Below are 27945 nucleotides of genomic sequence, written 5' to 3' on the forward strand. Positions count from 1 at the left end.
AACTGCATATTTGTTGATGAACTGTTACGGGCAATGATTAGATTAGAGAGCAAGAAACAATTATTTGCTTTTATGAATGGTGGTAAGACATGAAACTTGCTGTTTTGACCTTTCAGTTATCTTGGCAACAAAGTTAGTGGATAATTTGCACCACAACATATGTTGATCGACTGATGTGATATTCTGAGGCCTTGTTTCTGAAGCCCAGCACTGCATTGATACTTGGATCTAATTACTGTTGACATTTTAGTGAGTTAAGTACCTAAATAACTTTGAAGATCTAGATTTCTTTTTAGATTGAGGATAGGGACATCTCTCTACTGTATTTGCTATAAAGATGGAACAGGAGGCAGTAATTTTGTTTCAGACATAGAGGTTTGTTCTTGATTTCCACCTTGCCTCCTGCCCCCAGCCATGCCAATCTGTTGGTGCCTGTGTTTTCATAACAAACTAATTATTAAGACTTTAAAAAACTGAGGATACATGCACAGTATTAAGCTCTGCTTGTACCAGTTAGTTATAGTTCTTCTGTATTTTTTTTTTTGCCATGTCTCAACTTTATGATCTTTAAGATATTTTATTTTTAAGCCTGTGTTCCCTCAGGTTGGTAGCTTGTGCTAGACCTGTTTCTTTGTTCTTATATTGACTGTTTCAAAGAAATTCAGCAAATCTTAGAAGAAATCTTTACGAACTCACTAACATTTCATTGTCTTATTGAATCCACTTCATGTGTGAACACAGACTCCAGTGTGAAGTTTGGTACACAATCCAACACTGTTACCTTGTCTTACTGCATCTTTTCTAACATCTCAGAATTTTTGTATTCATGTATCTTGCTTATTTGAGGTCAATATCCTGCAATGATCTTGCCACTTGTTTGCACTGCCCCAGAAATATAATGCAGAAGGATCAATACACGCGCTCTCCAGGAAATGCAGTAGGCTGATCAGGTCTGCAAAGGTTGGTGAAGTTGATTTCATTCTTACCTGGTTTGTGGACACAAGCTATGTTTTACCTGGTTATGCAGGCAGTAAGGCATTTGAATAGAGAAGAAGCTTTGTGATGCTGTGATTATTGTCCAGTTCCTCAGGGCTTTCTCACCAACCCAGAGGAGTAAGTAACCATTTCTGACAATACATGAAGATCTCTGTACAGACAACAGAAATTATAAGAAGCCCAAGAAGTGGGATGAATACAACCCTATTTTGATTAAATATTTCTTTATGGTAGCCTAGTGTAGCTAGCTCACTCATCTTCATGCTTCTTCAAGGACATTGAAAATGTTTAGATGGCTTGAAATGAGATTGCAAGCTTTCATATATTTGTAAAAGTATATATGTTTTCATCTGTCATTAATGCAAGTTTTGTCGTGCTAGTAGTGTCTCAGAAATAGATAAAAATCCTTCTATGGGAGATGGAGCAAATGTAAAAATGATAAGTGGTATCTTAATGTGGAATATTGGCCTGTGTATTAGATCAGCCTATTAAAAGTATTTAAAAAAAGGAGACATTAGCTAATTGAGAGTATTAAAAAAAAAAATGTCTTGGCAAACATATTTGTTTACCTTCCTCTAATATGGAGGGTTTGTGCTGGCTTGGAATGCAAGGGTGAGTTTGCATTTTGAAATTTTTCATTTACTAAAGATTATCAAAACATCTTTGAAAAACAACAAATCTCCATCATACTTTCATTTGCAATTTTGTTTTAGGTAGTGTTTCCTATTTTTACTTTAAGTTGATGCTGTAAGTGACATATATAATAACTCCTTCAAGATCGTAAAAAAAAAAAAAAGGCATTGATTTATTAATCAATTTCCTCTTGTTTCTTAAAGGTAAGTTATACATCTATAAACTTTTCTGTTATAAAATTAAGTAATCATTTTACAGTGCTGAGTAATTCTTGACATACGTATGTAAAATATTTCCATACTGTATGAAGTGTATTACTGGTGCTTAGTCTCAGGTGTTTTGCAAAAGGTATTTATTTTTTTTTTCAAGCTAAATGTTCACATCTCTGGAGTGTTTTCCAAAATTTAGTTCTTCAAAATTGCCATTTTGATGTGTCAAAGGAAAACTTTGATTCTACCAGATGATTCTGGCAAATAAGTGGGAAAAAACAAAACAAAACAAATAACAAAGTAATCTTGTGCACTTGAATTTAGACTACTTTGTGAAGTACATATGTACATGTTTGCAAGTATGTTTAGAGCTTGGTGACCCTCATTATCAACTAATTGTTCTTGCCCTTTGATCTCACTGTGCAGTTGTTTGATAGAGCATTAGCCTTTTATTTATTTATTTTCCCAGTCTCTCTCTGGTTTCACTACTTGGAAGGAGATTTTCTCAGGACAGATAAGTCACAGTATTTGTAAAGTACACCAAAAGGAGGTACAAGAGCAGATGTAGTCAGAAGAGATTTAAGAAAAAAAAAAGCTTACAGACAAAAATGCATAATTCTCTGGTAGTAAATTGCATGTTCCCAGTCACTGGCCCCATGGAGCAGCACGCACATCTGTGCTAGTTAACTGTCCTAGCCTGTAAAACTGGGTGGCTGCCTGAAAGCCGTGTATTGGGAATGATTCCTGGAACATGCTGACTGCCACACATTCCCGGGAGTTGCTGGGGAAGAGCTGTTAGTTGGAACGGATGCTCTGAATGCCCTAACGTTGTACGAGCAGAGCAGATTGTTGTCCTTTTGCTCGGGAACCCTCCTCGGCCCGGCTGAATCTGCTGGTGTAGATGTACACAGCTGCTGGTTCCATGTGTACGGGACTTTAAGTCCACTGTTCTCTGCTAGCCTTTAATGAGGGATGGGCAGAGTTCCTTCTCCTTTCCCTTTGGACTTACTCTTATGGAAGAACATCGCTTGGTCACAACAAAGAAAATGCAGTCGTTCTACCTTTTGTTATATATACAGATGTATATAAAAATATATATGGATATAACCATTTCTTCCTGACCTGGAGATGCAGATATTCCTTTGCTTCATTCTCACTTACAAAGCCCGAGAGAATTTTGTGTTGCTTTCCTGTAGGGTTTCTGTGGAAGTTCTGTGTTCTCCCATCTTCTGACAACTTGTATCTGTAAAGTTGTGCTTGTTCTGTGGCTTGTCTGGGTTTATGAACTTCATGGGTCTTCCTGACTTTTCTTCTGAAGAAAAGAGATTTTCCTTGGGAAAAGAAGCTGTTTCACACCCAAATCAATTGGTCAATTTTCAAGTGAAGATTCTGCAACTTCGGTTTAGAACGCTCTGTTCAGCTTTGTATTCCTACAAAGGTATTGGTAGCAAAAGGCCCTAGGCAGCAACTGTTTGTATCTTGAGAAAGGCAAAAATTAGTTGTGTTTTTTTGTTTGTTTGTTTGTTTTTCTTCTATGTCTGGAGGCATGTGGAGCTCCAGGGGAAGGCAAGAAGCGAAACTTCATTCTTTCTTGGGAGAAATCCAGACTCTATCGGCTGCCATCCAACTGCAAAAATTCTGACACTCTGTTCAGAAAAAAGTGCCACCAAAATGTAGCTAGCTCAATATTCCACTTTCTCAATAGAAGGCAGTTTCCTTAAATAGAATTTGGGAGCTAAGTTTGTCTAGAGCAAAGATTTGGGTTAAAAACACTGCCAGATCTATAGCAGCATCTTTCTACTTGACATCTTTCACTCTGGCTACAGGTATTCAACTCAGGTGCATGGAAACACTCAACGTATAAAGAAAGTTCAGGAATAATTAGTGTCCTGTAACTGTGTGATCTATAGACTACGTAACTTTAATGAAAAATGCAGTAAGAAGAGGAGAGGGTTGGCAGAGAAGAGAATTGAATTCTTGACTTGCACAAATACACTTGCCCGTGACTTACATCTTGGTTATGCTTTAAAAGAATTTTAATACAACGATGTGTTGTTTTAGGTTGTACCCTCCTCCCCTGCAACTGACATTAGTAGCAATATCTTTTAGTCATCAAAAATCCACCTTATCCGTGATAACAGATTATCAATAGCTTTGCCTTTCCAAGAAGCTCCAGTAAACAATTAGGAAGGTGGTTAATCTCCCTCTTACCTAAGCCTTATGATCAATTTAGAGAAAAGTGAATTGGTGTCTAAAAAGAAAGTCTATCTAGCAGGCTACTTAGGGATTTGGTCTCCTTTCAAGATTAGCTTCATAGTTTTTTATCTAATGAATCAGCTGAATTTCGTCAAAGATCAGGTAATTAGGCATTGCACCTTCTGGATTAATGAGACCTCTGACAGATCTTCTCTTACCTTCCTTATCAAAGTCTATTCGAAGATATCAACTATCTGCAAGAGTTGATCAGTTCTTGAAAAAGAAGAAATGCCTTGGAAAATCATTAGAAGTGGGAAGTATATGCATATATTTGTATTCCTATTTAAGAGCTTGTCAAAAGCTTTGGTTGTGCAGCCTTACATCTGTGGTAACCAAATGACAGAGCTCCATGTTATCTCAGTAGGAAGTTTGGTCAGTGGTGAGGAAAGTTCTGTTCCATATGTGAAACCGTGGTTGTTTGGTTTCTTTAAAAATGGCAGTAGCTCTGCTGCTGTCCATGATAAAGAAGGACAGGAGAATGTCCAGTGAGAGAGAAAGGCGGGTAGGGAAAGATGGAACTGGGTGAGGGGGGGGGTGGAGTGACACACTTTAGTTGCTCTAAGATTTACTTCTGTATTTTGCTATTTCCCAATAAAAGTATTTAATGTAAAGGTTACATTCTGAATTGACGCACATTAGCCCAGACATATTTACTTCTTATTTCATATTTATTTGTTTTGCCTGTCAAGGTTAGATTATTTGACCGTTTTTTCCTCTGTATCGTCACTATGCTAGTATACTGAAACTTTTTGACCATGGATTTCTGTAAATAAATCAAAGAATGTTAGTGCTTCCCACTGCAGAGTGCGTTCCTGTTCCTTCAGATAGGATATAGGAAACTTTGCAGTCTGAAGGTGAAAACTTCATCACAGGCTCCTACAGCCTTTTCTACTCCATCTGGACACCTTCTTGTGTGGAAGGGCTCCCCCTTGACAGGAACACGTGCTGCCTCCTTTTGGAGTGTGCAGTGTGCACAGGAGCAGACCTCTTGGCTTGCTTTATGGTCAGACCGACCTCCCTTTCTCCTGTGAGGGGTTGTCCGTGCCTGTTGGGCCACCTGAGAATTCAAGAGACGTTAGCTGTAGTGTCATACCCATGAGTATGGTAGAGGTGGCCCGTTTGCAAGAAAAACCACATGTGCAACTAAAACTCAAAATTCTCTGCAGCTGAACTCCGGGCCACTCTGTGGACAGTTGGAGTGTCTGTAGAAAACACTGCACCGTGGCCAGATGTGAATGTGCTTGGGGGTTCCCTGCGGACGTCCTCTTCCCTTGAAAATCTATGGAGGTTGAAGTGAAGCTGACTGGGGACTTCATGGCTTGTAGGAACTTGTTCCTTATGCCCAAGGAGATGGTAGAGCCTGCCTTCTCTATCTGAAGCCGTGAGTGTGTCAGAGAATCGCCTCCTCCACGGTCTTTGGGACATGCTTACGTAGGAACACAGGTCGGGCTATGTTATTCTCTGTCTTCTCAACAGTTGTGCAGCACACAGTGAAATAATTGCTCATAAAGAACGCTGTCTCTTTCTTAAGTCCTTTTAATCAGGTTTCTTCATCATTAGTCTCTCTGCACAGCTGTACTTTTGCATGATTCCCATTTAGTAGCATAAAGCTTAAATGCTGCTGGTGTTTTGACACATTGGATCGCTGGGTAGTCAGCTCAACCAGCACCGCAGCACTCTCAAGTCTACCATGCTTCCTTCTCACAAATAACAACAAAGGCAATTTTGCAATCTCTGTCCACTCCCTTTAGTTCCTAGTCATATTTGGGACAGGAAATCTCCACTAGGAAATCTCAGTTTCCCCTTTAGTGGGGGAGAGGAAGAAAGAGGGCAACTTCTCCGTGGTGTCTATTGGTGCTTGTCGGGGCTTTCAGAAGTTGCTAAGATGTGTAGTGTTTCTGCGAAGTTCTGTAGAAGTCTTCAGGAGCCTGACTGAGATTGACTGACGTTTTGAAGCGGTTTTCTGCTAGCTTGTACAGCAATGCCAGTGAGCAGCACCGCATCGCTTTCAGCCCAGATGCTTTGGCAAATATCAGCTTCATGTGTTGCCACTGCTTGGCATAATGACTGATGCTACAAAGCAGTAGCAAGTGGTTTGGATTTTTTCTGCTTATTCTGCACCAGCTCCTTATTTTTTGCAGTGACTTTGGAGCATGATAAACAATATTGCTCTATTCTTTTTTTCTGGTAAGGATTTTAAACTCTTTAGATGACTTGGTAAAATGCGGTGCTCAGTGGCAGTCTACCGGATGAGGATACTAAATTACCCAGCTCATTTTCTTTTAGACATCTTATAGCTGACAGAGAACTATGCTTTGATTATATTTCCCCCTGAAATTCATCACTGTAGTAGCAGAAAGTCCTATTACTTTGAAGATTGTTTTATAACCTCTCTGATTAATGCTCCTGCTGTCAGTAACATTCCTTCTGTACCCCTTTTCAGGCATCTTTTCCCACAAAAGCTTAATATAGGCAGCAGCCTGATATGTCTACTTTTTCAGTCATGAGGAGGCGGGCACTTCAAAATGCATCCCTCTTACCTTAACATCTACTTGCTAGAGAAGAGCAGTTAAAATGCACATCTCCAAGAGAGCATTTGCCAAAGTCCTCGCTTTTGGTAGCTGCCTGCCATCCATGAAGCAGAGTGTTTTGTCAGCAAGCGCTTATATATGCCCATTCATTCCACAGAGCATGCTATGCATGGCTGAAGAGATAATGTGCCTTATTACAATACTGCTTGGATTAGAAAGTTTCGTTTTTAGAAAGGAATTAGAAAGATGGTAGGTTTTTGTTTTATTTTGCCTTAAAAAAAAAAAAAAAAGATAACGAGATCTTGTTTCTAAATCAGTTACAATTATGTTTCATTCTCTTATCTCACAGAGAACACACTTTTAGAATTTACTGTAACGTTGAAGCTTCGATATGCATGGGTACCTAACCTTTTAAGACAAAGAGATTCCATGCATAATTGTTTCATTTTCTTCACTTGCAATGCCTAGACCCTAGGTAAAATGACATGTTAGGAGATCACGGTTCTTTTGTGTTGCAGTACAGTCGTGTGCGATGCCTATAAATGTCATGTTCAGTATGTACTCGTGAACTGGAAGGGTGCTCTGACCAGACCACTGGCACAGTTGTGTTTGAAACTCCGTAACAATTAAAAGCCTGCAGGGGTTAGAACTTTGTTAGCATTTATGCTACAAACTGAACTTGTGATGATCTTTTCACAGAACATAGTCATTAGCTGAGCCCTGAAGAATTGCTTGTCTGTTTAGTGTTTGGATACGATTAACATTTTTACATAATCCCCTTTCCTTAAAAACATTCAAGACTCATTTCTTAGGTGAAATGTTCTTCCTCTGCACCTCTGTGGAGGCAAAAAGACCCAAACCAAACTCAAAGCTTTATCAAACCACCTGGTCGTGTTTTCTTTAATGTAGTTTCATGTCCTTCAGGAAATGGTGGAATTAATTTTTAATTTTTTTTAACCATTTCTGCACAGCCTTTGAAGTAAGTTTTCTTTTCTGGTGGCCAGACAGTACTTTGCTGCCTGCCTTTCTTCCCTTTCTTTCTGCTGTAGATGCATCTAACAGGTTGCTCTCATTAACTTGTTTTGAGAATTGGCATATAAAGCCAACCAGAGCAAAGGGAAGAAAGGCCTAAGTGCTACAATTTAAGCAGGGCAATAGGAACACATTGTCGTTGCCTTATGCATCTTCCATAATGCCCCTAGAGGAGAAAGGTGGAGTTTTTTTGGAAGGAGGAACCGTGTCATGGCAAACGAACTCCATCCTCTGGTAACTGAGGTTTTGTAACCAGGTAATAAGATTTACAGACATGATTAGATGGAAATGTAGACAAAATTTGAAGTTTATCAATTTGTACAACTTTGGTACTTGAATAATGTTGCTCTAATTATTATTATTGGTTTGAAAAAGGGAGATTTTAATAGTTAACTGTATTTTTTTTAAATATGTGCTGCTTAGTTTATACTAAAACCAGTGAAGCATATCAAGGAAATGTGAGTTATACTTGTAAAATATTTTTCTAAGATCATAGTATTGTCTTAAAGGAATACCAGTAGAAGTTTATTTTTTTTTATTTGTTCTGTTTTCAAACTTGTGCTACTTTGGAGAAATTACAACCTTTGAGGTTGTATTCTTGTTTGGATTAATGAAACCTGGCATCACTGTCTTTGGTTGCTAGTAGCAAGCATGTACTCAACCATAATGTTTTTTTCCTCATTGAAAGCTAGTACTTCAAAATGAGACAAATCAAAATAAGTAATCACTTAAAGGTGTGTATAACAAATACAGAAATTACAAAGGTAGGAAATTAGTCTTTTGAATAAGTGCTTTGGAATAGTGAGGCTTCACTGTACTTGTGAAAACATAGCTTTATTTTTGATTTTAGTTATATTTTTCTGTAACTAGATAGATACGGAAATGTTAGAGCTTTCTACAGGGGAATGATTGGTTTAATGATTTAAGAAATCTGAAGGCAGTTTCTCAGGAAATAAGGACTGGCTTGAGATGTCTATTGTAACATGCTGGTGTGAGAATATCAGCCATCAAACTGTTTACAACACAGTAAAAAAGTGATTTAGTTACAACTTCAAACGTGTAAATATTATATAAAATAAAATAGTTCTGGTGCTTCCAGTGTACTTTGGAGTGAGTAAATAAACTTTTTGACTTTTATATATTTTATAAACTACTATGGATTAATAGGAACTGCATGTTTATGAGTTTGCAAGTATTTTTTTCTTCTTTAGGAAATGTATCAGATTAGGAAATGTATCAGAATTTCTGTTATTAATACAGAATGTGAAAATAGTATGCCATCTCCAAATAGAAAATAACTACTATGTTAGCAGCCAAAACTAAGTATGTACTATCAACTTCTGTTTGAGAGAAATAAACTATTTTAGGATCATACATGAAATCATCCCTGGAAGGCATTCCCTTGAATACTTATGCCAGCAGATTCCCCACAATCACAGTGTAACCTATAATGGTGTAGATTTTTTTTTCTTTTTAAATTTGTCACTTAAAGGGCCCTTTGTCTGTTTATTTAAGTCTACAAAAGGCTTTTATTTGACATAATCAATTAAAGTATCCTGTTAAATTTTTTTGTCAGCATAGCAATCCTAAATAGAGTAGTATAGCCAATCTGAAATTAGTAAAGCAAGAAGATTGGCAGTATCAATAGGGCTATGCATTATCCAAATCCTGCAAGTGGAAGGAGGGGACAGAGGCAAGCATATGTTTCCAGAATTTATGCTATGTCAAAATCATTTCGTTATTACAGTTAGTTTTACTTCAAAATTCTCAACGCTGTATAAAATGAAATCAACCTTAATGGTAAACAGCAGAATGCAAGTTGGATTGACATAACTTAGTGAAATAGTTTGAAAATAAATGTGATTATTTAACTGTGCTGTAGAGTTAGATTTTTTTTTTCTTTTTGTAAAAGAATATTTTTCATCAATTCATAGTACTGTATTTATTCAAACTACAAAAGCACTTTCAGATCCTCCCCCTCTCTCCTGAAAGCTGTTTTCTTTGGTCAGGTATTGAATAATTTATATCATGTGAGACTATTGCACATGATGTATTCATCCCTTGTTTAGCTCTTACATTAATGGTTTGGCATGCTAGCTGTACATTGATATGGTAGATGCTTTCCATTTTTTCTGTACCAACTGTTTAAATATATCTTGTGTCTCAGTAACTACAAATGGGAAATGACTTGAATTATTCTATTTCCCTTGATGGTTTTTATGAGTAGGAAAAGATTCCTTTTTAATATATATGTATTTGTACTGTAGATTAAAGGAGAGCTTTAAAAATGATTCACTTCCGTGCCAACCTTATATTGTGTTCAGCTGGAAATATATGTTGAATCTGTAAAGTTTAGACATTGGGCTACATGTTAGGTGTTGGCATTGCTTAGGTACAAAGTTTTTGATGTTTTTTGCCTCTTGTACAGGTTGTATGGTTTGATGTGTTGCCATGTGGCGGATAATTTATATACTGTCTTTAGTGTTTTGCACTGTGAACTGGAAATTGTAAGTAATGTTATTTGTCGTCTTTAGAGGCGGGGAAGAGAAAAGACACTGCACAAACTCAAGGAACTCTTCTTACTTAACTGCTGATAAAAGTATTTGAGAGGGCAGTTGAGCAGACTAGGAGAAGGATTAGTGCTGCAAGATACTGGCCCAGGATGGATTGCTTGGAAAATCTTGTAAGCCGATGGTCAGATACCGCTCTTCTGCTTGCTGCTGCTGCACTGTTACAGGGTATGCTAGATAGGCATAAATCAAAGAGCAGAAATTTAGTTAAAAAAGCTAAAATGAGATAAAGAACAGATTGAATTGATTTTTGTGTGTGTCAGAGGGGCTGATGCACGCAGTAAGACAACTTAATATATTTTGGACACATAAGGAAATAGTACAGTTACTATTGGTAATGCTTCTGAAATTTTAAAAGTTTCCAAATTTAAAATTTTCCAAACAAGAGAGCCAGTAAAACTTTGATTTTTGTTACTTGGTCTCTGGAACCTACATTTTTGGCACTGTTTTTTAAGCAGACTCTGTGGTTAACAGCTGAGAAGTATGGGGTGTCTACAGATGCATAAGGAAACGCGGAGCCCCTCACCTCTTTGGCAGTGCCTCTGGCTAGTGGCTGACAGGAGTCCTAGCCCTGCTCCAGCTGCCTGCTGGGCAGAGCAGTGCCACAGTCCCTGGGCGGCTTGGAGAAACACAGGCAGTGGCTGCTGGTGCTTCGGGTCCTGTACCTGCTCCGTGCCTGGATAGCGGATGTCAGTCACCAGTGTCAGGCGGCTTCCACAGGCCCCTGAGAAAAAGCAACACACAAACCCGCATCTGACAGGTGAGTGAATCGCAGTGATAACGCCTTCACCTCACCGCCCGCCTGCAGAGAGTGAAGTACAGCAAGCACGCGGTCGCCTGCGTGTACCACGGTGCAGAGCCAGGCTGTGCAGCCGCATTATTGCTCCTCTTCTGCAGAGAGGCAGTCGCTTCCAGAGCGAGTCTGTCAGGCGCTGCGTTCAGATTATTCTCCATTGTACGCGGGGCGAGGGACAGCGCACATCTGTGTGTGGGGGAGCCGGGGCTGACGGTGGTCAGGAGCTGGTATCTGGGGGATTCGATTCGCCCTGCTGTGTGCAGGGACGCTGACTGGGTGACGTTTGTAAGTGATGGGAGAAATTGCATATTTCTCATGGCCATGCTTATGTTTATTATGCTCAGCCCTGAACCTGGCGCTTCTGTTTAGTCAAACGCCCCAAAACTCATTTATTTAAAAACAACAACACTCATTTAAAATCTTTCAGCGCAGCAAGCACCAAAGGAGACTCTTCCTTCGGTCTTTGAGACCCCAGCAGTTTATTAGTTGTGAAAAGGGGGGGTGCTGCGCCAGAGGCAGCGCGTCCCGCCCGACACGGTGCGGCAGCCCCTGGGGCTGCTGCGTGAGGCGACCCAGGGCAGGGCGAGGCTCCCCTCCCCTGCTCTCCCCTCCCTGCCTCCCTCTGGGGGTGCGCGGGGCTGCCCTGCCCTGCCCTGCCCTGCCCTGCCCTTGCCGCGGGCGCCCGGCGTCGCGCGCGGCTCCAACCGTCGCCGGCCGCGGCGGTTGGGCTTTGAACTTGAAAGCGTTAACAGCGCCTTGGAAGCGTGACACGGCTCCATTTCGCCTCTCGCTTATCGCCCCGCTTCCCCATTGGGCGGCGGGCGGCAGCTCTGCCCTGGCAACTGGGGGGAGCCATTTGCATAGCGCCGCGCCATTGGCCCGCCCGCCGCCCGGCTCGCCCAATCGGGTGGCGGCGGCGCGCTGGTAGGCTATGCTAATTGCCCGCTGTTGCTGGGGTGCCGGGCGGGTTGCCGCGCGCCGCCCCGCCCCGCCCCGCCCCGCCGCATTGTGCCGCTGCCGCAGCCCGCAGCTGCCCCTACCTGCGGCCATCTCCTCACGGGGGGACAGCCGCCTACCTGCGCCTCGTACATAGCCCTGTGTGTGTGTGTGTGTGTGCGCACCGGGGTGGCGGAATAACGAAATAAAAGCTTCACAGGGATAGCTCGGGAAACACGGAAGGGGTCTCACACAGCTCCTTCCACGCTTAATTCACCCCCCGCTTTTAATTAAACGGTGAAAGAACCAGAGCTCTGTGGAAAGCCTGGCTCTGGGAACGTTAATAAAGTCAGCTTTAATATCGGTGCTTTCTAAAATGCAGTAACCCCTGCTTCTCAGATAGCTATCTCTAGGCGGTGTGAATGTATAATAACCTGTTTCTGAAACGCACACCGGCCTTGTGAAAATGTGTGGGGTATTCACATCCCTCACGTCTGTCGCTGTGCCCCCCTCAAAAGAAAACCCTCAGCTGTAACTGTCGAGCCTGGATTTATTTTATTTTATTTTTCTGACCCTCCATATCATCCCTGCCTAAAGAGTATTGGGAAATGTGGTCTTAAAACATTGTCGTTGCTTAAATCTGCGTCTGGTTCCTTTCTGCTGCTTTCCCAACCTGCTTTGTCCTGCTCAGTAATGGATTAATTCACCTTCTGCAGCCCTCCCCAGTCCCTCCCCCTGTCTTCCTTAGCTGCCCAAATTATGGGCTTGCTTCGCATAAATGCTCTCATTCTTCCTGTCCAACTCAGTAAAATTGACTGTAGTGTTAATGGATTATTTAATTTAGTAAAACCATCTACGTATGTTCTGTATCCTTTTTTTCTTCCTCCCACCCCCCCGAGCGTAGGTATTAACACGTCAGAGGGTTACTACCACCAAACATTTACTAATAATGGTGGAAATTACTGGCATTTTTTTGACATGACCCTGTCGTTAGCAGATTCGGACTCCTTTGATTCAGTTGGAATTGAAATTTTGGTAAAAGTGCTTCAATTTGGAAACTACTTTTTCCCCTTGTTTTTTTTAATACTTTAAAAATTTTTATAATTGGTTTAATTCGTTAATACCAAAAGAGCAGACAACATTCTCCAGAGTTAACGCTTAGAGTTGACTAAGTGAGCTGTGAGAGCACTGGTTCAGATGAGCAATAGTCTGCAGTCATTTATAAGACAACTCACCACGAAGACTGAAGCTAGACCAAGTTGGAGTAGCTGATTTTTATTTTGTTAGGGTTTTGTTTTACATTTTCAACTGTTTTGTAAACCCTACAGAAAACTGATAGCTGAGGTAAATCTAGCTTCTAGTGCATTTATGAAGTTAAAAATCTTAAGATAAAAAGTAATTGGTGTGAGCTTGAAGCGGCGTTTGCTTTTGAAGGCTTCTGGAATGTGAGTTTAGAGGTTCTTTTACAGCATGAAATGACTTCATGCAGTCATGTAATTTTAAACTTTGTCACTAAATTTCTGTTGTCTGCATTACAAGGTTACCATGACTTATAAACAAAGTATTCTTTCTCCTTCTCTCTTTTTTTTTTGCTTACTGATTTGTCAGAACTCTCTGCATAAGCACTTAAAAGAGTTCCTCTTTGTATCCATGTCTTTCATTGAGAGGTGTGGGTTTTTCAGCTACATTGAGAATGCTTATGTAGTTGGGATTAAGTAGTAGTTTTAAACTTTTATTTGGAATAATATTCATACTTCATTCTTTATTTCTGTTTTAAAAGCTGTTACGGACTTTCAACGTGATTGTAAAATAGTAGTGCGCCATTTTCCACTGTCTTTACATCCACGCTGTTTAAATGGCAGGATTTTCATTAAATTACAGAACTTGTAAACTTTATAACTGTAGACATAAGTGCATGAAACTTTAAAATAAGCAGAGGTTTGTAGAGTGAGAGAAAAAACAAGTATCAGAACACTTGTCTTGGCATATTTTCACCAACATTGATGTCCTCTTAAAAATGACAGTTTTGTTGTTTTGAAGATTTATTTTTTTTCCTTTTAAAGCAGATGTTAGTCTTTTAAAATATTTATTGAATAATTAATAATTAAGTATTGATTGCTCAGCTATTCTGATTCACATATTTCATTTGGTGTAATACAAATGTCATGTTAGGCTGAATCATCAGCCAAGTTACTTGAATTTGACCAGTGTTTCTCAAGCTACGTGTTTATGAAGAGGAGTTAGATGGAGGTACAAAGTGGTAGGAAAACTTCTGAAGGACATGCAATGTATATTATGAAAAAATAAAAGCTTCAATAAGAAATGTGTTGGTGTATATAGTTAATATAGAATGTTTCTTCTTTTCTACATATTAGAATATCCTCTCTTGGAGGATCACATAAAGATGTGTCAAAAGGGAGCTTAAAAAAATAAACCTGACCTGCAACAGTAGAATAAACAAAATTGCTAATCTGAAGCCTCTCATTCATTTCTTCATGTCAGTATTGTTGCCCCTTTCCAGGAAGGCAGCCTTACTTTTTGTGACTATTCAGCAGAGGCCATCACATGAGGATGGCAGGTTCATGACAAGCAAAAGGAGGTGGTGCTTAATAGAGCCTTAGAGTAAACTGTGGAGCCTTTTGCCATGGGATGCCAAAAGTTGAAATGCAAAACAGTTGTTCAGCAAATTTGTATAAGAAAAAATGAGCAAAATATATTAATAACAAAGACTCTGGTTCATGTAACTTCTGGACTGGAGGCTGGAAGAACATGCCTGGCGCGTACTACTTGCTGTGTTGCTGTCCTCCAAGATGACTGCTGTTGACCACTTTCAGACGCAGGATACTGATTTGGATGGATCTTAGTTTTGATATATGAAGGAATTCCCATGTTACTGCCCTGATGTTTGAAAGAACTATGCTGCTTTTTCGTCCTTAGTCTAACATGGAGCAAGCACCAGTTCTTGCTTGGTTCTGAACGTGGGCAGAAAGGAACATCTCTTTCAGACATCTCATTTGGCTTACTTTTCCCAGATTTTTGAAAATTCCTATAAAACTTCTCCTGTCTAGAGCCCTGTTAAACAGATTTACCGACTAATGTATGTTCCTAGTCTTTATAAAAAGTCTTTATATGAAATCAGAAATTTAAAATCATGAAACCTTTTTTTTCTTTAATCTCTGTCTCCATGTTTTTCTGTAGGTAGAATAAAACCTGATATCATAAGAATACTGCAGAAAAATTATGAATTACATGGGTACAACAACAGCTACTCTATACAATATATATGCAGACAGAATAATTTCATTTGGGGCACAGTCTGAAGAGTATCAAGGGATATTAAGTTAAATACAATGAAAATAAATTGTATTTTGTAGCAGCCTATTCAGTGAGCATTACTTCCATTCCGCCTTTTAAAGTAAATAAGGGTATTCATGTAGCTAGATAGTATCATAATTTATTTATATAGAGGCACTAAATTAAAACAGTGGAAGGATTCTGGAGTTTCCGAACTTCTGTGCACACCACTCTTCAATTTTAATGTTCTTTCAATCAAGTGCATATTTAGGTGCAAGTTTCTGGTCTGTGTGAAGTCCTGCACATACAGGTTCAGTTCTCACTGTTTACTTGTGGAGTTGTAGGTATTTTTTTTTTTTTCCAGATTTGCTCTTAGTCAGTCTGCTTCTCAATAGAAATTTCAAGTCAGAGTTCTCACAGGGCTTAGGATTTTGACTGTGAAATTTAGTGTACTTTATTTCCTTTAAATTTTAGCTGAGAATTTTGGTGATTGTGGGTTTCTTTTATCTTTAAAAAAAAAAAAAATATATATATATATATATATATTTTTACTTTCACAAAAATTTCTTAGTTCTAGAATTCTCGAGAATACTCAAAGTAATATTTATACATTAATGAAACAGATTTATAGTGTTGCCAGTGGATTAAATCATAAGCTTCTCTGTTGTCTTCCAATTAAAAAGCTTTATATTTATGAGTTTAAGAATTTCCTTCTCTTTACTTGTTGTGGGAGGATTACACCGAACAGTGGCATTTAGTCTTTCTAGGTTGATTGCACAGGACTTTTGAAGTGGTAGAGGAGAGGATACATACCTCAGTCTCTCCCAGTCACAGGTCTTAGCCGCAGTATTTCTACAGCAGAGTGAACTAGTGTCCCTTGAAAGTACAGGCACAAAACCCATAGAGGGCATGCACAAAATTCCTGTCCAAAGTCCACCTCCTGCCACAGATTGTCCAGGGCAGAGGATAGCCAAGGCAGGCACAACAAGGTCCGAACAGCTAATGAAGCCTGCTCTTGGCCTGCCTTTCTTGCTCCCCCTCTGCCAAATGTCCAGACACATGGCCGACAAGTCATGTCAAAGGTCTGCAAGCTGTTGGGAAAGATGGCACCCAGAAGTAATTTTTTGTCACGTCCTGAACACTTTGTCTTAGCTGCAGCTTACTCCATTTGGAAAGAGCACGGGCAAGAAGTTTCAGCGGCCCGGATGCATTGGCCTGTCGAACAGGGCTGGAGAATGTGGTTGTTTCTAAGTTTAGGGCTTAATTTTGCTCTGAGCAAAGGTAGCATTTGGCAATTCTGTACAGGGAAGTAGACTGAATAGTTATTGTAAAATAGCTTCTGAAGTAGCCATTCTTAATAATATAATTCCTCCACAATAATATAGTTCCTCTAGAGGAAGGGTATTTATAACGGCGTTGTTTGTTCTGCAGTTGCTGCTGCAGGTAATTTCCCTTTGTTCGCCGGTTCTCTCACAGCCTTCCTCATTCCAGAGCAAGCCGAGTGAAATCCATGTACCCTCAAATTCTCATGTGGTCATTTTAAGTGTAGTGCATGAGGACAATAGGCAGAACAGTGCTTCGGTAGAGTAGTAGTTCACGTAGAGTTCAGGTTGGCATTTGCTTATTGCTTAAAAGATGATTGATCTAAACTACAAAATCACAGGTGTTTGACATTTACTATGCTTAGGCAGAACTAGGTCTAACTTGTCTTAAATGCACATTTGTTTGGACATAGCTCTCAAGATACAGGTGTTTGTATCTATTGCTAATTGCTCACTGCCTGTTTTAGGGTGTGCTAACAAGGCAGAGGTGGCTGCATATTAAAGAAAAGCAGAAGTCAGTCTTCTCAGTGTTTCAGGCTTGTTCCTAAGGGGTGCACTGAATAATTGCTGAGGTCATAATGCCTACTAGTAGAAAAAAATGATGAGAAGGTGGAGGCCTTAATCTGAGTTGGCATTGCAGAGATTGGAAAGACACAGATTTGAAGTATGAAGTAGTCATACAGTATTAAGAGCTGCTATGTTTGGTCTGTGGTGTAGACCCACAAGCTCTTGAACTGAGTGTAGAAATGAGACTACCCATTGTGGTGAATGATACAGTTCACACTTTTATTCTCTGGTCGTGTTTTCCGGTGTGTTCTCATTCAACTGTGAACTTACCCCTGAGAAGGAATACCTCAGCTACATTGCTAAATGACCCGAATAGTAGATAGCAGAGAGTAGGGAAAGGGAGGATGAGGCAGAAGGGAGAAGTAAAAGGAAGGTCAAAATATTTAAGGTTAAGGCAGTGATGTTTATGGAGTAAATGTTGAGGAAAGGAGGAAGGGTGAAATAAGGTGAGTTGTGCAGAGGATGTTTGAAATGTTCATATTTCAAAATTAGAGGACTCCACAGTCCAGGAACACGAACACACACACGCACACCCTCTTCCCATTTCCAATTTAGTTCTAGTTCTACATTATTTCGGTTGGAAAAGTGCTGTTGCGCCGTGCTTTACCAGTCCTGGCTTTCTGAATATGGTAAGAAATTCTGCCTCCTCCTGAAGTGGAGTTGAACAAAGAGGTGGGAACGTTGGGCAGTGTGGTTTTTATCTGACAGCTAAAGCATTCAATGGAAGTAGTAATCACTGCCTGGAAGCCAAAAGCAGAAGACCTAGGTGCAGAAGGGGTTATGAAGTTGCTGTTATTTTCAAGGAAACAGTTACCCAGATAGCAGGTTGGTGGCAAGTTCTCACATATGGGGAATGACTATGTTTACACTTACAAAAGAATGAAATAAAATGCTGATGTGACTTTTGTTGTTTTTCCCTACTTCACTTTGCAGAAGTCAGTAGATAGTGGAGTATGTTTAAGGCTGTTGCAAAGGTTGTGTTATCACATAGAGAATTCTCTATCTCTCAGTGTAAAGAAATAAAGACCAGCTGTTGCACTGGAAGTTGCTTTTGTCAATCACGAAGGAAGCTTGTATAACTCACGAGGTCAAAATTGTCACAACAGTTTATTTTTGTCTTTAATTTTTAATTGGGGGGTAAGTAGGTATGAAGAAATACCAAAGAAAATTCACTTCTAATGTTCAGTGGTCTTCATGTCTGAATTTGTCTCATTTTTCATCTGTCAATAGTGGTATACCTAAATAGAATACTTTGAACTGTGAGAGTGGCCAAGACAGTCACACATATACCTCAAAAATTAATGTATATATTTAAAGAGTTGGGTGACAAATGCAAAAACCAGTCTCAGTGTTGTGGTGATTCTCATACGCAGTCCCGTATGACGGGAGCTGATTTAACGTTTCCCTGATTCAGTGAGAGAAATCCTGCCATTTACTTTGTGCTGAGGTTTGTGGCACAGAGTCGTGGAGTGGTTGGGGCTGGGAGGGATCTCTGGAGGTCACCTGGTCCAACACCCTGACCAAACAGGGACAGACACACAGAGCAGGCTTTTGGATACCTCAAAAGAGGGAGACTCCACAACCTCTGAGCAACCTGTGCCAGTGCTCTGTCACCTGCACTGTACAGAAGTGTTTATTTCCTGAGGTTCAAATGGAGCCTCTGTGCTCCAGTTTGTGCCCATTGCCTCTTGTCCTGGCTCTGGGCACCACTGAAAAGAGCCTGGCTCCATTTTCTTAATGGTCTCCCTTCAGCTATTTACAGACATTGATGAGGTCCTCCCTGAGCCCTCTCTTCTTCAGGCTAAAGGGTACCAGATCTCTCAGCCTTTCTTCATAGGATAGACACTCCAGTGCCTTAATTGTCTTTGTCATCCTGTGTTGGACTCTATGGTATGTCCACGTCTCTCTTTCACTGGGGAGCCCAGAAGTGGATACAGCACTCCAAGTGTGACCTCACCGATGCTGGGTAGAGGGGAGGGATGTTAGAATGGTAACATGGTTTGGGTTGGAGAGGACCTTAAAGATCATCCAGTTCCAACCCCTGCCATGGGCAGGGACACCTCCCACCAGCCCAGGATGCCCAAAGCCCTATCCAGCCTGGCCTTGAACACCTCCAGGAATGGGGCATCCACAGCTTCTCTGAGCAACCTGGTCCAGTACCTCACTGCCCTCACAGTGAAGAATTTCTTCATGACATCTAATTTAAACATATCCTCTTCTAGTTAAATCTATTACACCTTGTCTGTTGCTGGTAGAGTCCTTCTCCAGGTATCGTATAGGCCCTCTTTAAGTCCTGGAAGGCTGCTATAAGATCTCCCCAGAGCCCTCAGTTGCTTTTCCAGGCTGACCAACCCCGACTCCCTCAGCCTGTCTTCTCAGGAGAGGTGCTCCAGCCCTCTGAGCATCCTCGTGGCCTTCCTCTGGATTTGTTCTAATATTTTTGCGCCCTTCTTGTGCTGTGGACCCCAGAGCTCAATGCAGCACTCCAGGTGGGATCTTATGAGGGCAAAGCAGAAGGGGGAAATCACTTCCTTTGGCCTGTTGGTCATGTTTTTCACACAGTCCAGGATACAGCTGGCTTTCTGGGCTGCAAGTGCATATCAATGTCTTATGTTGAGCTTCTCATCAACCAACATACCCAGGACCTTCTCCTCAGGACTGCTCTTGATCCATTCTCTCAGTTGTGTTCATGTTTGGGAGTGCCCCAGCCCAGATGCAGGGCCTTGCACTTGGCCTTGTTGAACCTCATGAGGTTCACACAGCCCCACCTCTCAGCCTGCCCAGGTCCCTCTGGATGGCATCCCTTCCCTCCAGCGCGTTGACTGCACCACTCAGCTTGGTGTCATTGGCAAACTTGCTGAGGGTGCTCTCAGTCCCAGTGTCTATGTCACCAGCAAAGATGTCAAACAGCTCTGGTCCCAGTACTGACCCCAGAGGAACACCACTTGTTATTGATCTCTACCTGGACGTGGAGCTGTTGACCTCAACTCTTTGAGCGTGACCATCCAGCCAATTCTTTACCCACTGAGTGGTCCATTTGTCAAATCCGTGTCTCTCCAATTTAGAGACAAGGCTCTAATGCGGGACAGCATCAAACGCTTTCCACAAGTTCAAGTAGATAACATCAGTTGCAGAAGGCTGCCAGATTTGTCAGGCATGATCTGCCCTCAGTGAAGCCTTGTTGGCTATCATGAGTCCCCTCCTTATTTTCCATGTGCCTTAACATATTTTCCAGGAGGATCTGGAAATAATTCCATCAGAATTCATGAATGCATCTCATCACATCCCATGGACTTGTGCACCTTCACGTTCCTTAGCTGGTCTTGAACCTGATCCGAGGATCACCTCCTTCGGTCTGCTGGCATCACTACTTCTTGCTGTCAGCCCGTTTCTTCAGCATATTGGGGTCCCACTGGATGGCAGCATGACCTTCTGGCTTTTTTTCTGTTACTCAGTTCATTTTCTAATCTGGAAGTGAAAAAAAAAAAAATCCACCTTGGAACAGCTGGTGTGGGGTGAATAATTTGATGCTAGTATCTTTTTTTTTTTCTCCCCCTCTCACTTCTCTGGGGTAGTGAGTTGAGTTGGTTCATGGAAGTCTGTAACAAGTGCTGGAGCTAGGGACATAACTAAGTACCTGCATAAAGGTGTCAGGGCATCTTTTTTGGCAATAAGCTGTTAGTTTGCCTCAGCTGTTGAGACTGCATCCTCTTTATTTGATGGCAACTGTCAGAGGAGGCTTCAGGTTTGTAGAAGGCAATTGGGAAAAAAATCATTTGGTAAGAAAGTATATGGTATAATTTGCTTAGAAATTATACCCAGACCTAATGTGTCTGGGAATATATGTGGATTAGTCTCTGTTTAAGTGCAGAAGAGAAGTTATCTTCTGATTGCTTTTCCTGAACTTTTTGATGGTGCTTATTTGTCATTTTGCATCTCTGGAGGTTTAGTTCTAATGTTTGGAGCGTGGAGTTGGCTGTAGTTAGTATGTAATTGTTTTCAGCGTTGAATGCTACTTCTTACTGGCTTATGCTTGGTCACCCTCCGTGTTTGGAAAAGGAACATGAAACACTGTGAATGTATGTAGATTTTTATTATCATATGTGAATTTGATATATAACCTGTGGGCTTTTTTACAAGGCATAAAGTATGCATGATATGTCCTGTGTTTAGCCCAGGCACTGACTGCATAGACCTTACAGTGTGCCAGCCATAGGGAAAACTTTGGTTGAAATTTTCATGTTTTTAGACACCAAAGTTAAAAGACCACACTGCACACATTTTGGAAAACTCTTTTAAAATGGAATTCTCATCAAACTACTTGAGAGATCTGCTTCAGAGATCTGCTTCCACTATGCGAAGGTGCTGCTTTAAAGAAATAAACCCCACCTTCTTCCATATGATAGGCCTGTCCATTTCTGCAGCATCTGTATTTTCAGTTAGTTCCGAGTTATGAACCTCTTGAAGTTATAATTTAGTTTTTCTCTATTACCACATTTATGCTATTGGTCCCCTCTTAAGCTTTTTCTTCTGGCTGTTGTTCCAGTGTTTTGCTCATACAATGGCACAGGATTTTATTAATGCTCGCTTCTTACTCACTTGTTACTTTCCAAAGACGGTAAATTTACAAAAGACAAAAAAGTTACTCTTGTTATTAGTTATATTTTGCTTATATTATGGTCTATGGAATATGACTAATGAAATACAGCATTCTGAACAGCTTTACTTCAAAGAGCTGTTGTATTTGCAACTATAGGAAATTACACTCTCAAGGCTGAAACGAGGGATGCCTTCTGGAATTGGACCTTCTTGTCATAACAAGTTCTGATACAGTCTCATCAAAGGCAAACAAATTATTTTGGCTTTTCAACTACGTGTCTTTATGCTACTCCTTGACCTAACACATAGGTAAACCCTATTGCTTAGGTAATTCTACCCATTGCCAATCTGCAATGTCTTCCCTTAATTTACTTCCTTGCTTAGAGATCTTGGCATGCTTGTTTTCTGTCACTTTGTTTCTTTCCCAAGTTGCTTCTTCAAGTGCTATCATTTCAGGATACAGTGGTTAGAAAAGAAAATTGATGACTGACTAGAACTTGTTCCTTAGATATTTCTACCATGTAGTATGGATGTGTGGTGCGTATGAGCTCCGTTGGATTCTGGTGTCAATGGGTTGGTTCATTTTCTGAATGTCTAGAGCTCCAGAACTTTGGGCCACTGTGGGGTTTGTTAATATTCATTAACCTCAGTTAATATCCACGCCAAGAAATGCTCTTTCTTTTAGAGCTGGCTCCTCAGCCTAAAACTAAAGAGGTCGGGATTGCTATTCTAGCCAGTTCTTCATTCTCCCCTCATTTCTTCCTGATGTTATTAGGTGTTGCTCGGCACATAGCAATATAGAGTAGTAAGGTTCTCTTGGGCTTAGCTTTTTGATTGCAGGTATCATGGAACAAAGACTGAAATCTAATGAGGTCAAGTGTTTCATCAAGGACCATATCCTGGACATTGCTAACATTGCTTGTTTTTTGATGATAGCTAACACTGCTCTCAGGAAGAGAAATCTGTGAACTTCTGTGTCTCCGTTTCAGTGACACTAGGAAATTGTAAAGATGGAAATTACTTGGCTACTGATCTTTCAGAGCATATAGTTAACGGTTCTTAATCTTTTCACCCAGGTGGTTCTTGCTTTTTGCTATTTTTTTTTAAGGGTTGAATATGGCCATCATCACAGATACTATTAAAATGTCTCTTTCTTTGGTATAAGAACATACTATATAACCAACCAGTTTCTACTTGTCTATTTCTAACAGGCTTCAGTTCATCAGGCTGTGGGCAGGCTCTTTTATTTAATAGTGCCCGCTTTTCTGAAATTCAGTGTTCCTCTCTGAAATTGTTTTACATTTCTAGCAAAGAGCAATAGCCTTATAAAAAAGTTTCTTGTTGGAGACAATTTTGATTGATGTACGTTGACATCATTGTTTGTGTATGACTTACCTCCAAGCAAATAGTTAGTCACAGACACTGAACATCCAAAAAAAAATTAAATTGAATGAGTAAGTTATTTGTCAAACTGGTTCTTAGTGAAGCTTTCTTTGTGATTCAACAGTCCAATCTCCTTGTCATAAGTCATGAAATTGATCTTTCTGGGACACTGCTGTTGAATTAAGAGTTGATCCATGTGACAGTCTTCAGTTTGGAAGACCAGGGATGCTACAGCCATATCATCCTGCTAGTGGAATCAGGAGGGGAAGGGTGTACCTGCCTCAAAAGTTTAAAGCTGACGTGAAGCAAGCGTTCTTTTGGGGGCTAAGTATACTTCTAACCCTTTTCTATTTTTATTTTTTTTTAATTTAAACTGTGTCCAGTGCATTATTTGTTTTATCCTCAGATCTATTGTGATCTTTTGAGGTAGTGTCAGAAGATACGATAGGGTCAAAGGATAAACGAGAACTCTGTGCATGGGATTTTTGTATGTGTGAGTTTTCTGCTTTTCAGGGACATGTGCAAGTGAAGATTTTTTAAAATTAAATTTGTTTTTATTAAGTTATCTACTTTGCTAAGTATATCTAGTATGCTATTGGGAAACTTGCCCGGGGTTTAAAAACAAAAACAACAACAACAACAACAAAACAGGAAATAAAACTTTACAAGTAGAAGGCTCTAAAATTTATTATAAGCTAATATTTTTGACTATCTGATGTAAGTATTGTTTTGACTTTGAATTCAGTCACCGCAATGTCAAATTGTCAAATGAGTTCTTTATTTTCAAGTTAACCAAAACTTGTCAGAAATAAAAACAACAGAAATCAGACATACCAAATATTTTCTGAGATGTATTCACCCCTTCTTACAGCACATCTTGAAAAGTTAGCATACGCTGAATTTACTGTTTAATTTGTATAAATGGAAGATTAACTTTGATTTCCTAGTAAAAACAGAATTTAAGTATTAAGAAAATAATGTGAAAAGATGTACACAGTTTATACGTGATCCAAGTGACAGATGCAGAAATACCTAAAGCAACCATGCTATCTTTCAGAAAGATCAGCCGATGTGTTGGAATCTTTGCATATGTTTTCCCTCGTATTGAAGTATGAGCTTGTGAAGTTCATCAGAAATAATTTTAGATTTAAAAAAGGTGACAATCTGTTGCCCAAATGGTAGGTGGACATAAGATGATACTTGGAATGTTGCTTTACAGAAAAATATACAAATGTTTTTAAAAGTTTACACTCAAATATTTTACTGATATTTTCACCATCTTTAAATGTTGGAGGACAGTTTAACTTTCAGAGCTTACTAGGATCACAAAGCAATATTTAATGGATGTTTACAAAATAATTAAGAGTAATCTATTGTGCATAGAATCACAGAATCACAGAGTGGCTTGGGTTTTAAGGGACCTTAAAGACCATCTAATCCCAACCCCCTGCCATGGGCAGGACACCTCCCACCTGCCCAAAGCCCCATCCAGCCTGGCCTTGAACACCCACCTCCAGGGATGGGGCACCCACAGCTTCTCTGGGCAACCTGGTCCAGCACCTCACCACCCTCACAGTGAAGAATTTCTTCCTAATACCTGATTTAAATCCCCCCTCTTTTGATTTAAAGCTGTTACACCTTGTCCTGTCACTATGCTTTCTGACAGAGTCCCTCTCCAGCTTTCCTATAGGCCCTGTTTAGGTACTGGAAACAATGTTAAGCTTACTTAGTTCATGATGTTTTTAGGTCAAGAACTTATTTATCTTGTTTCTGTTTGTATGATTGTCTTGATTATTCGTGTTACTAGAAGCAACACACTGCACACAAAAGAGTTGTTTTCATATATCATAGCTAATTTGTGTATTTTTTTTTTCTTGCTTTGGTTAAGTGTTTGAAGATTTAATGAAGCTTTGAGAAATTTTTTGGTACCTGTGGGCAATGTGGGCTTGTGTTCATCTTCTGGAGCAGTTTTTTTTTTATAGCATTTTAGTAGTACCGAATTATAACACTTAAGAACACCAGTTACCTGTCAGTAGGTATTTCATGAAATAATTTTACTTCACCCATTTTTAGTAGTAGTGATTGTACTGTACTTAGTTTTTCTTATTTATAGATGTTTGAATATTATTTCAAAGGTACTTTAATAAATACATTTTTCTAAAATGTTCTTAGTTTAAAATGGCGTTTGATTTCATCCCATGCAGTTCGTTTACTGCCCTACTGGGTGCCGAGTCAGTGACATGCTGTCATTTTCAGTATTTTATTTTTTCTTAACTTCGAACAGGTGGTAAGTTGAGCAGTCAGTTATTTTTATGGAAGTCAAACTGAAGCGAGATGTTCATCTCCTGTTTTCTGCTGATGATATTTTCTTGCAAGGTTTCTGATTGTAAAGGAAATGGGGTTTCCCCTTGATGGTTAAGGAGATTGCTCATCTCACATTTTGCTTCTAAATTTAATGTTTACCAATAATTGTGCTTCCAGATTTTAGATTTTGATTCCACTCATCTTCCTTCAGTAGTGATGTTGGCTTCAGTGTGCCTGGCTGCTTTTCCCATCCTGTTCTCTCTTAGGTTGTCCCACTATGGCATCCATTTAGAGAGTTTTTCTCCTCTGGTGTGGTCAGCAAAAAGTAAAAGGATCGATGTTACATGTGGAACATGCTAAACTTTCATTAACAAAGAAAGACGACCAAATTGTACCTTAATTTTGTCTTCTGCTGTTGGAGAGCAATGATGGTACAAGCAGACTATGAACCGATTAAATGCCATGTATCTAAAACAACAGCTGAGAAGAGTTGGATCTGTCCCAGTTAGAGGCAGTTTCTGTGCCTGTGGTATTTGGCATTTTTAAGTATGTTATGGAATATAATACCTCGGCCGTGCAGTTTGTCATTCTCCTGCAACTTGACACCAAGCGTGTGGCTTGTCTCTTGCTTTGTGGTTAGTTCTTGCAGCCTGATTTCACCTTCCCAAAAAAGAATTAATTGAAGTTACAGTGCTTGCTACCTGTAGTTCAATGAAACTCAACAGTAGGAGTCAAAAAACTGAGAGGAAGCACAGTGTACATTGGAAGAAGAGTGGAAGTTAAGAATGTAGGCTAGTGATCTAAGTAGTTTGTAGGAAACTGTAACCATTGAGGCCAGAAAGTAAAAGCTGGCCACTAGCTTTTCTTTTCTTTTGGTACAATCAGTCCAGAAAGTAGCTGTAAACATCTTGAAGACAGAATCTTGAGTGATTTTCTGCTTTTCTTGGAAATTAATCCACATACAAGATTCATATTTTTGAAAATAATCCCTGCCAAAGTCCAGTTATGACACATAGGTGAAGATGTTAGAGATGGGCTGTTAGGGATAAAAATGAATAAATGATTAATGAATGATGTGTCACAATTGAAATGGAAAGAGGTACTTCAGCTAAACAATCTTCATATGAGGATAATTTCTGGGTTGATTGTGTATGACAACTCTTGTTTATATTAAAAAATGGTGAAAGTGCTTATAAACTCTTTGAGCTAGGAGATGGAGACCAACTCAGGTAAATATTTTAAAGCCATCGAATTTGCATTAAAAACCCGCATTGTCTTTTTACAGGAGGAGAGACTTCAGCATGCAAACCTTCATCTGTTCGGCTTGCACCATCGTTTTCATTCCATGCTGCTGGCCTTCAGATGGCTGGACAGATGTCCCATTCGCATCAGCAGTACAGTGATCGTCGGCAGCAGAACATAAACGACCAACAGGTTTCTGCCTCATCATACACTGACCGAATTCAGCAACCTCTAACTAACCAGGTGAGTGATAGCCAAAAAATAAGTCCTTTTAGATGTAGTCATTCTTACTCTGTAAATTACAGGATCAAGGCAGATGTATTTTTTTTAACTGACCAACTCCTGACTCTTCAAGAATGGGTGGACGAATCGAAAGCTGGTTTTAGATATCTAGTGCATATTTGTCGTAGTTATTCTAGTTCTAATGTTTCTGAGATAAGAGGCGAGGAAGATCATCCAAGTCAAATGGAAAGAGTCTAATAGAAGCTTTGTTCAGTGCTGTTTGATGTTAGAATGAGATTGTTTTATTACTTGATTTAATGCTGAGTGTTTTGATGCAGTCAATGGTTAGTATGTTTGAAATAGAGAGGGTTGCACAAAACACACTTTATACTAGGAAAGATAAACTTTTTATAAAACAAAAGGAACATACACAGCTATGATAGCACTGGGATTTTACTACTACTACTTTACTACTTTTTATCACAAAGAGATAAAGTGAGCATAGTTAGGAAGAATGATTACAGGTGCTTTTGAGCTGTCAAGATCAGTGTTTTTTCCTTTCTGCTTTTTTGGGTTGCTAGAACTGATGAAGTAGCTTCTTAACTAATAGCAGTAGTCACAGAAGTGAGCATCTCCCTATGTAAAAGACAAATCTTGCTTTCTTTAAAGGGGCACAGCCCAGTGGTGTAGACTTCAACACCACAAGATGGGTTTCAAAGCTTAAAATCCAGAAGTCTGTAAGTCGTAGCTTCAGAAGTTGATGCAGGGTAATGAGGCATGTTCCATTTAAAAAGGATGGAGAATGAAGTCTTTTGCTGCTGCCAGATTTGTCTGTTCCTCTGTCCAAGGTGGCTTTGGTAGAAAAATCTGCAGTACTACCAAGAGATACTCTGTTGGTATTGCTCTGTAGAATGGAACTTGTGCAGAAAAAGATTAGAGGGAATGGAATATTCAAACTACGCGCCAGGATATTTGATACTAAGATTTGGAGAGCCATAAAGACTAGGGCTGTGTGAAGAATGGAAAAGTGAATGGAGCTGGCAAAGGATGTTT

At 39.9% G+C, this 27945-nt stretch overlaps 1 protein-coding gene across 1 annotated transcript in view; it reads left to right on the top strand.

The window, feature by feature from the left end:
• Positions 1 to 27945, top strand: part of DYRK1A (dual specificity tyrosine phosphorylation regulated kinase 1A) — an 89172-nt gene that overhangs the window by 37386 nt on the left and 23841 nt on the right. The window contains exon 3 of the mRNA XM_027449121.3: positions 26714 to 26913. Coding sequence (XP_027304922.1) covers positions 26714 to 26913 — 200 coding nt within the window. The remainder of the gene's footprint in view (positions 1 to 26713; positions 26914 to 27945) is intronic.

This window comes from Anas platyrhynchos, chromosome 1 (genome assembly GCF_047663525.1).
Source record: "Anas platyrhynchos isolate ZD024472 breed Pekin duck chromosome 1, IASCAAS_PekinDuck_T2T, whole genome shotgun sequence".
NCBI lineage: Eukaryota > Metazoa > Chordata > Aves > Anseriformes > Anatidae > Anas > Anas platyrhynchos.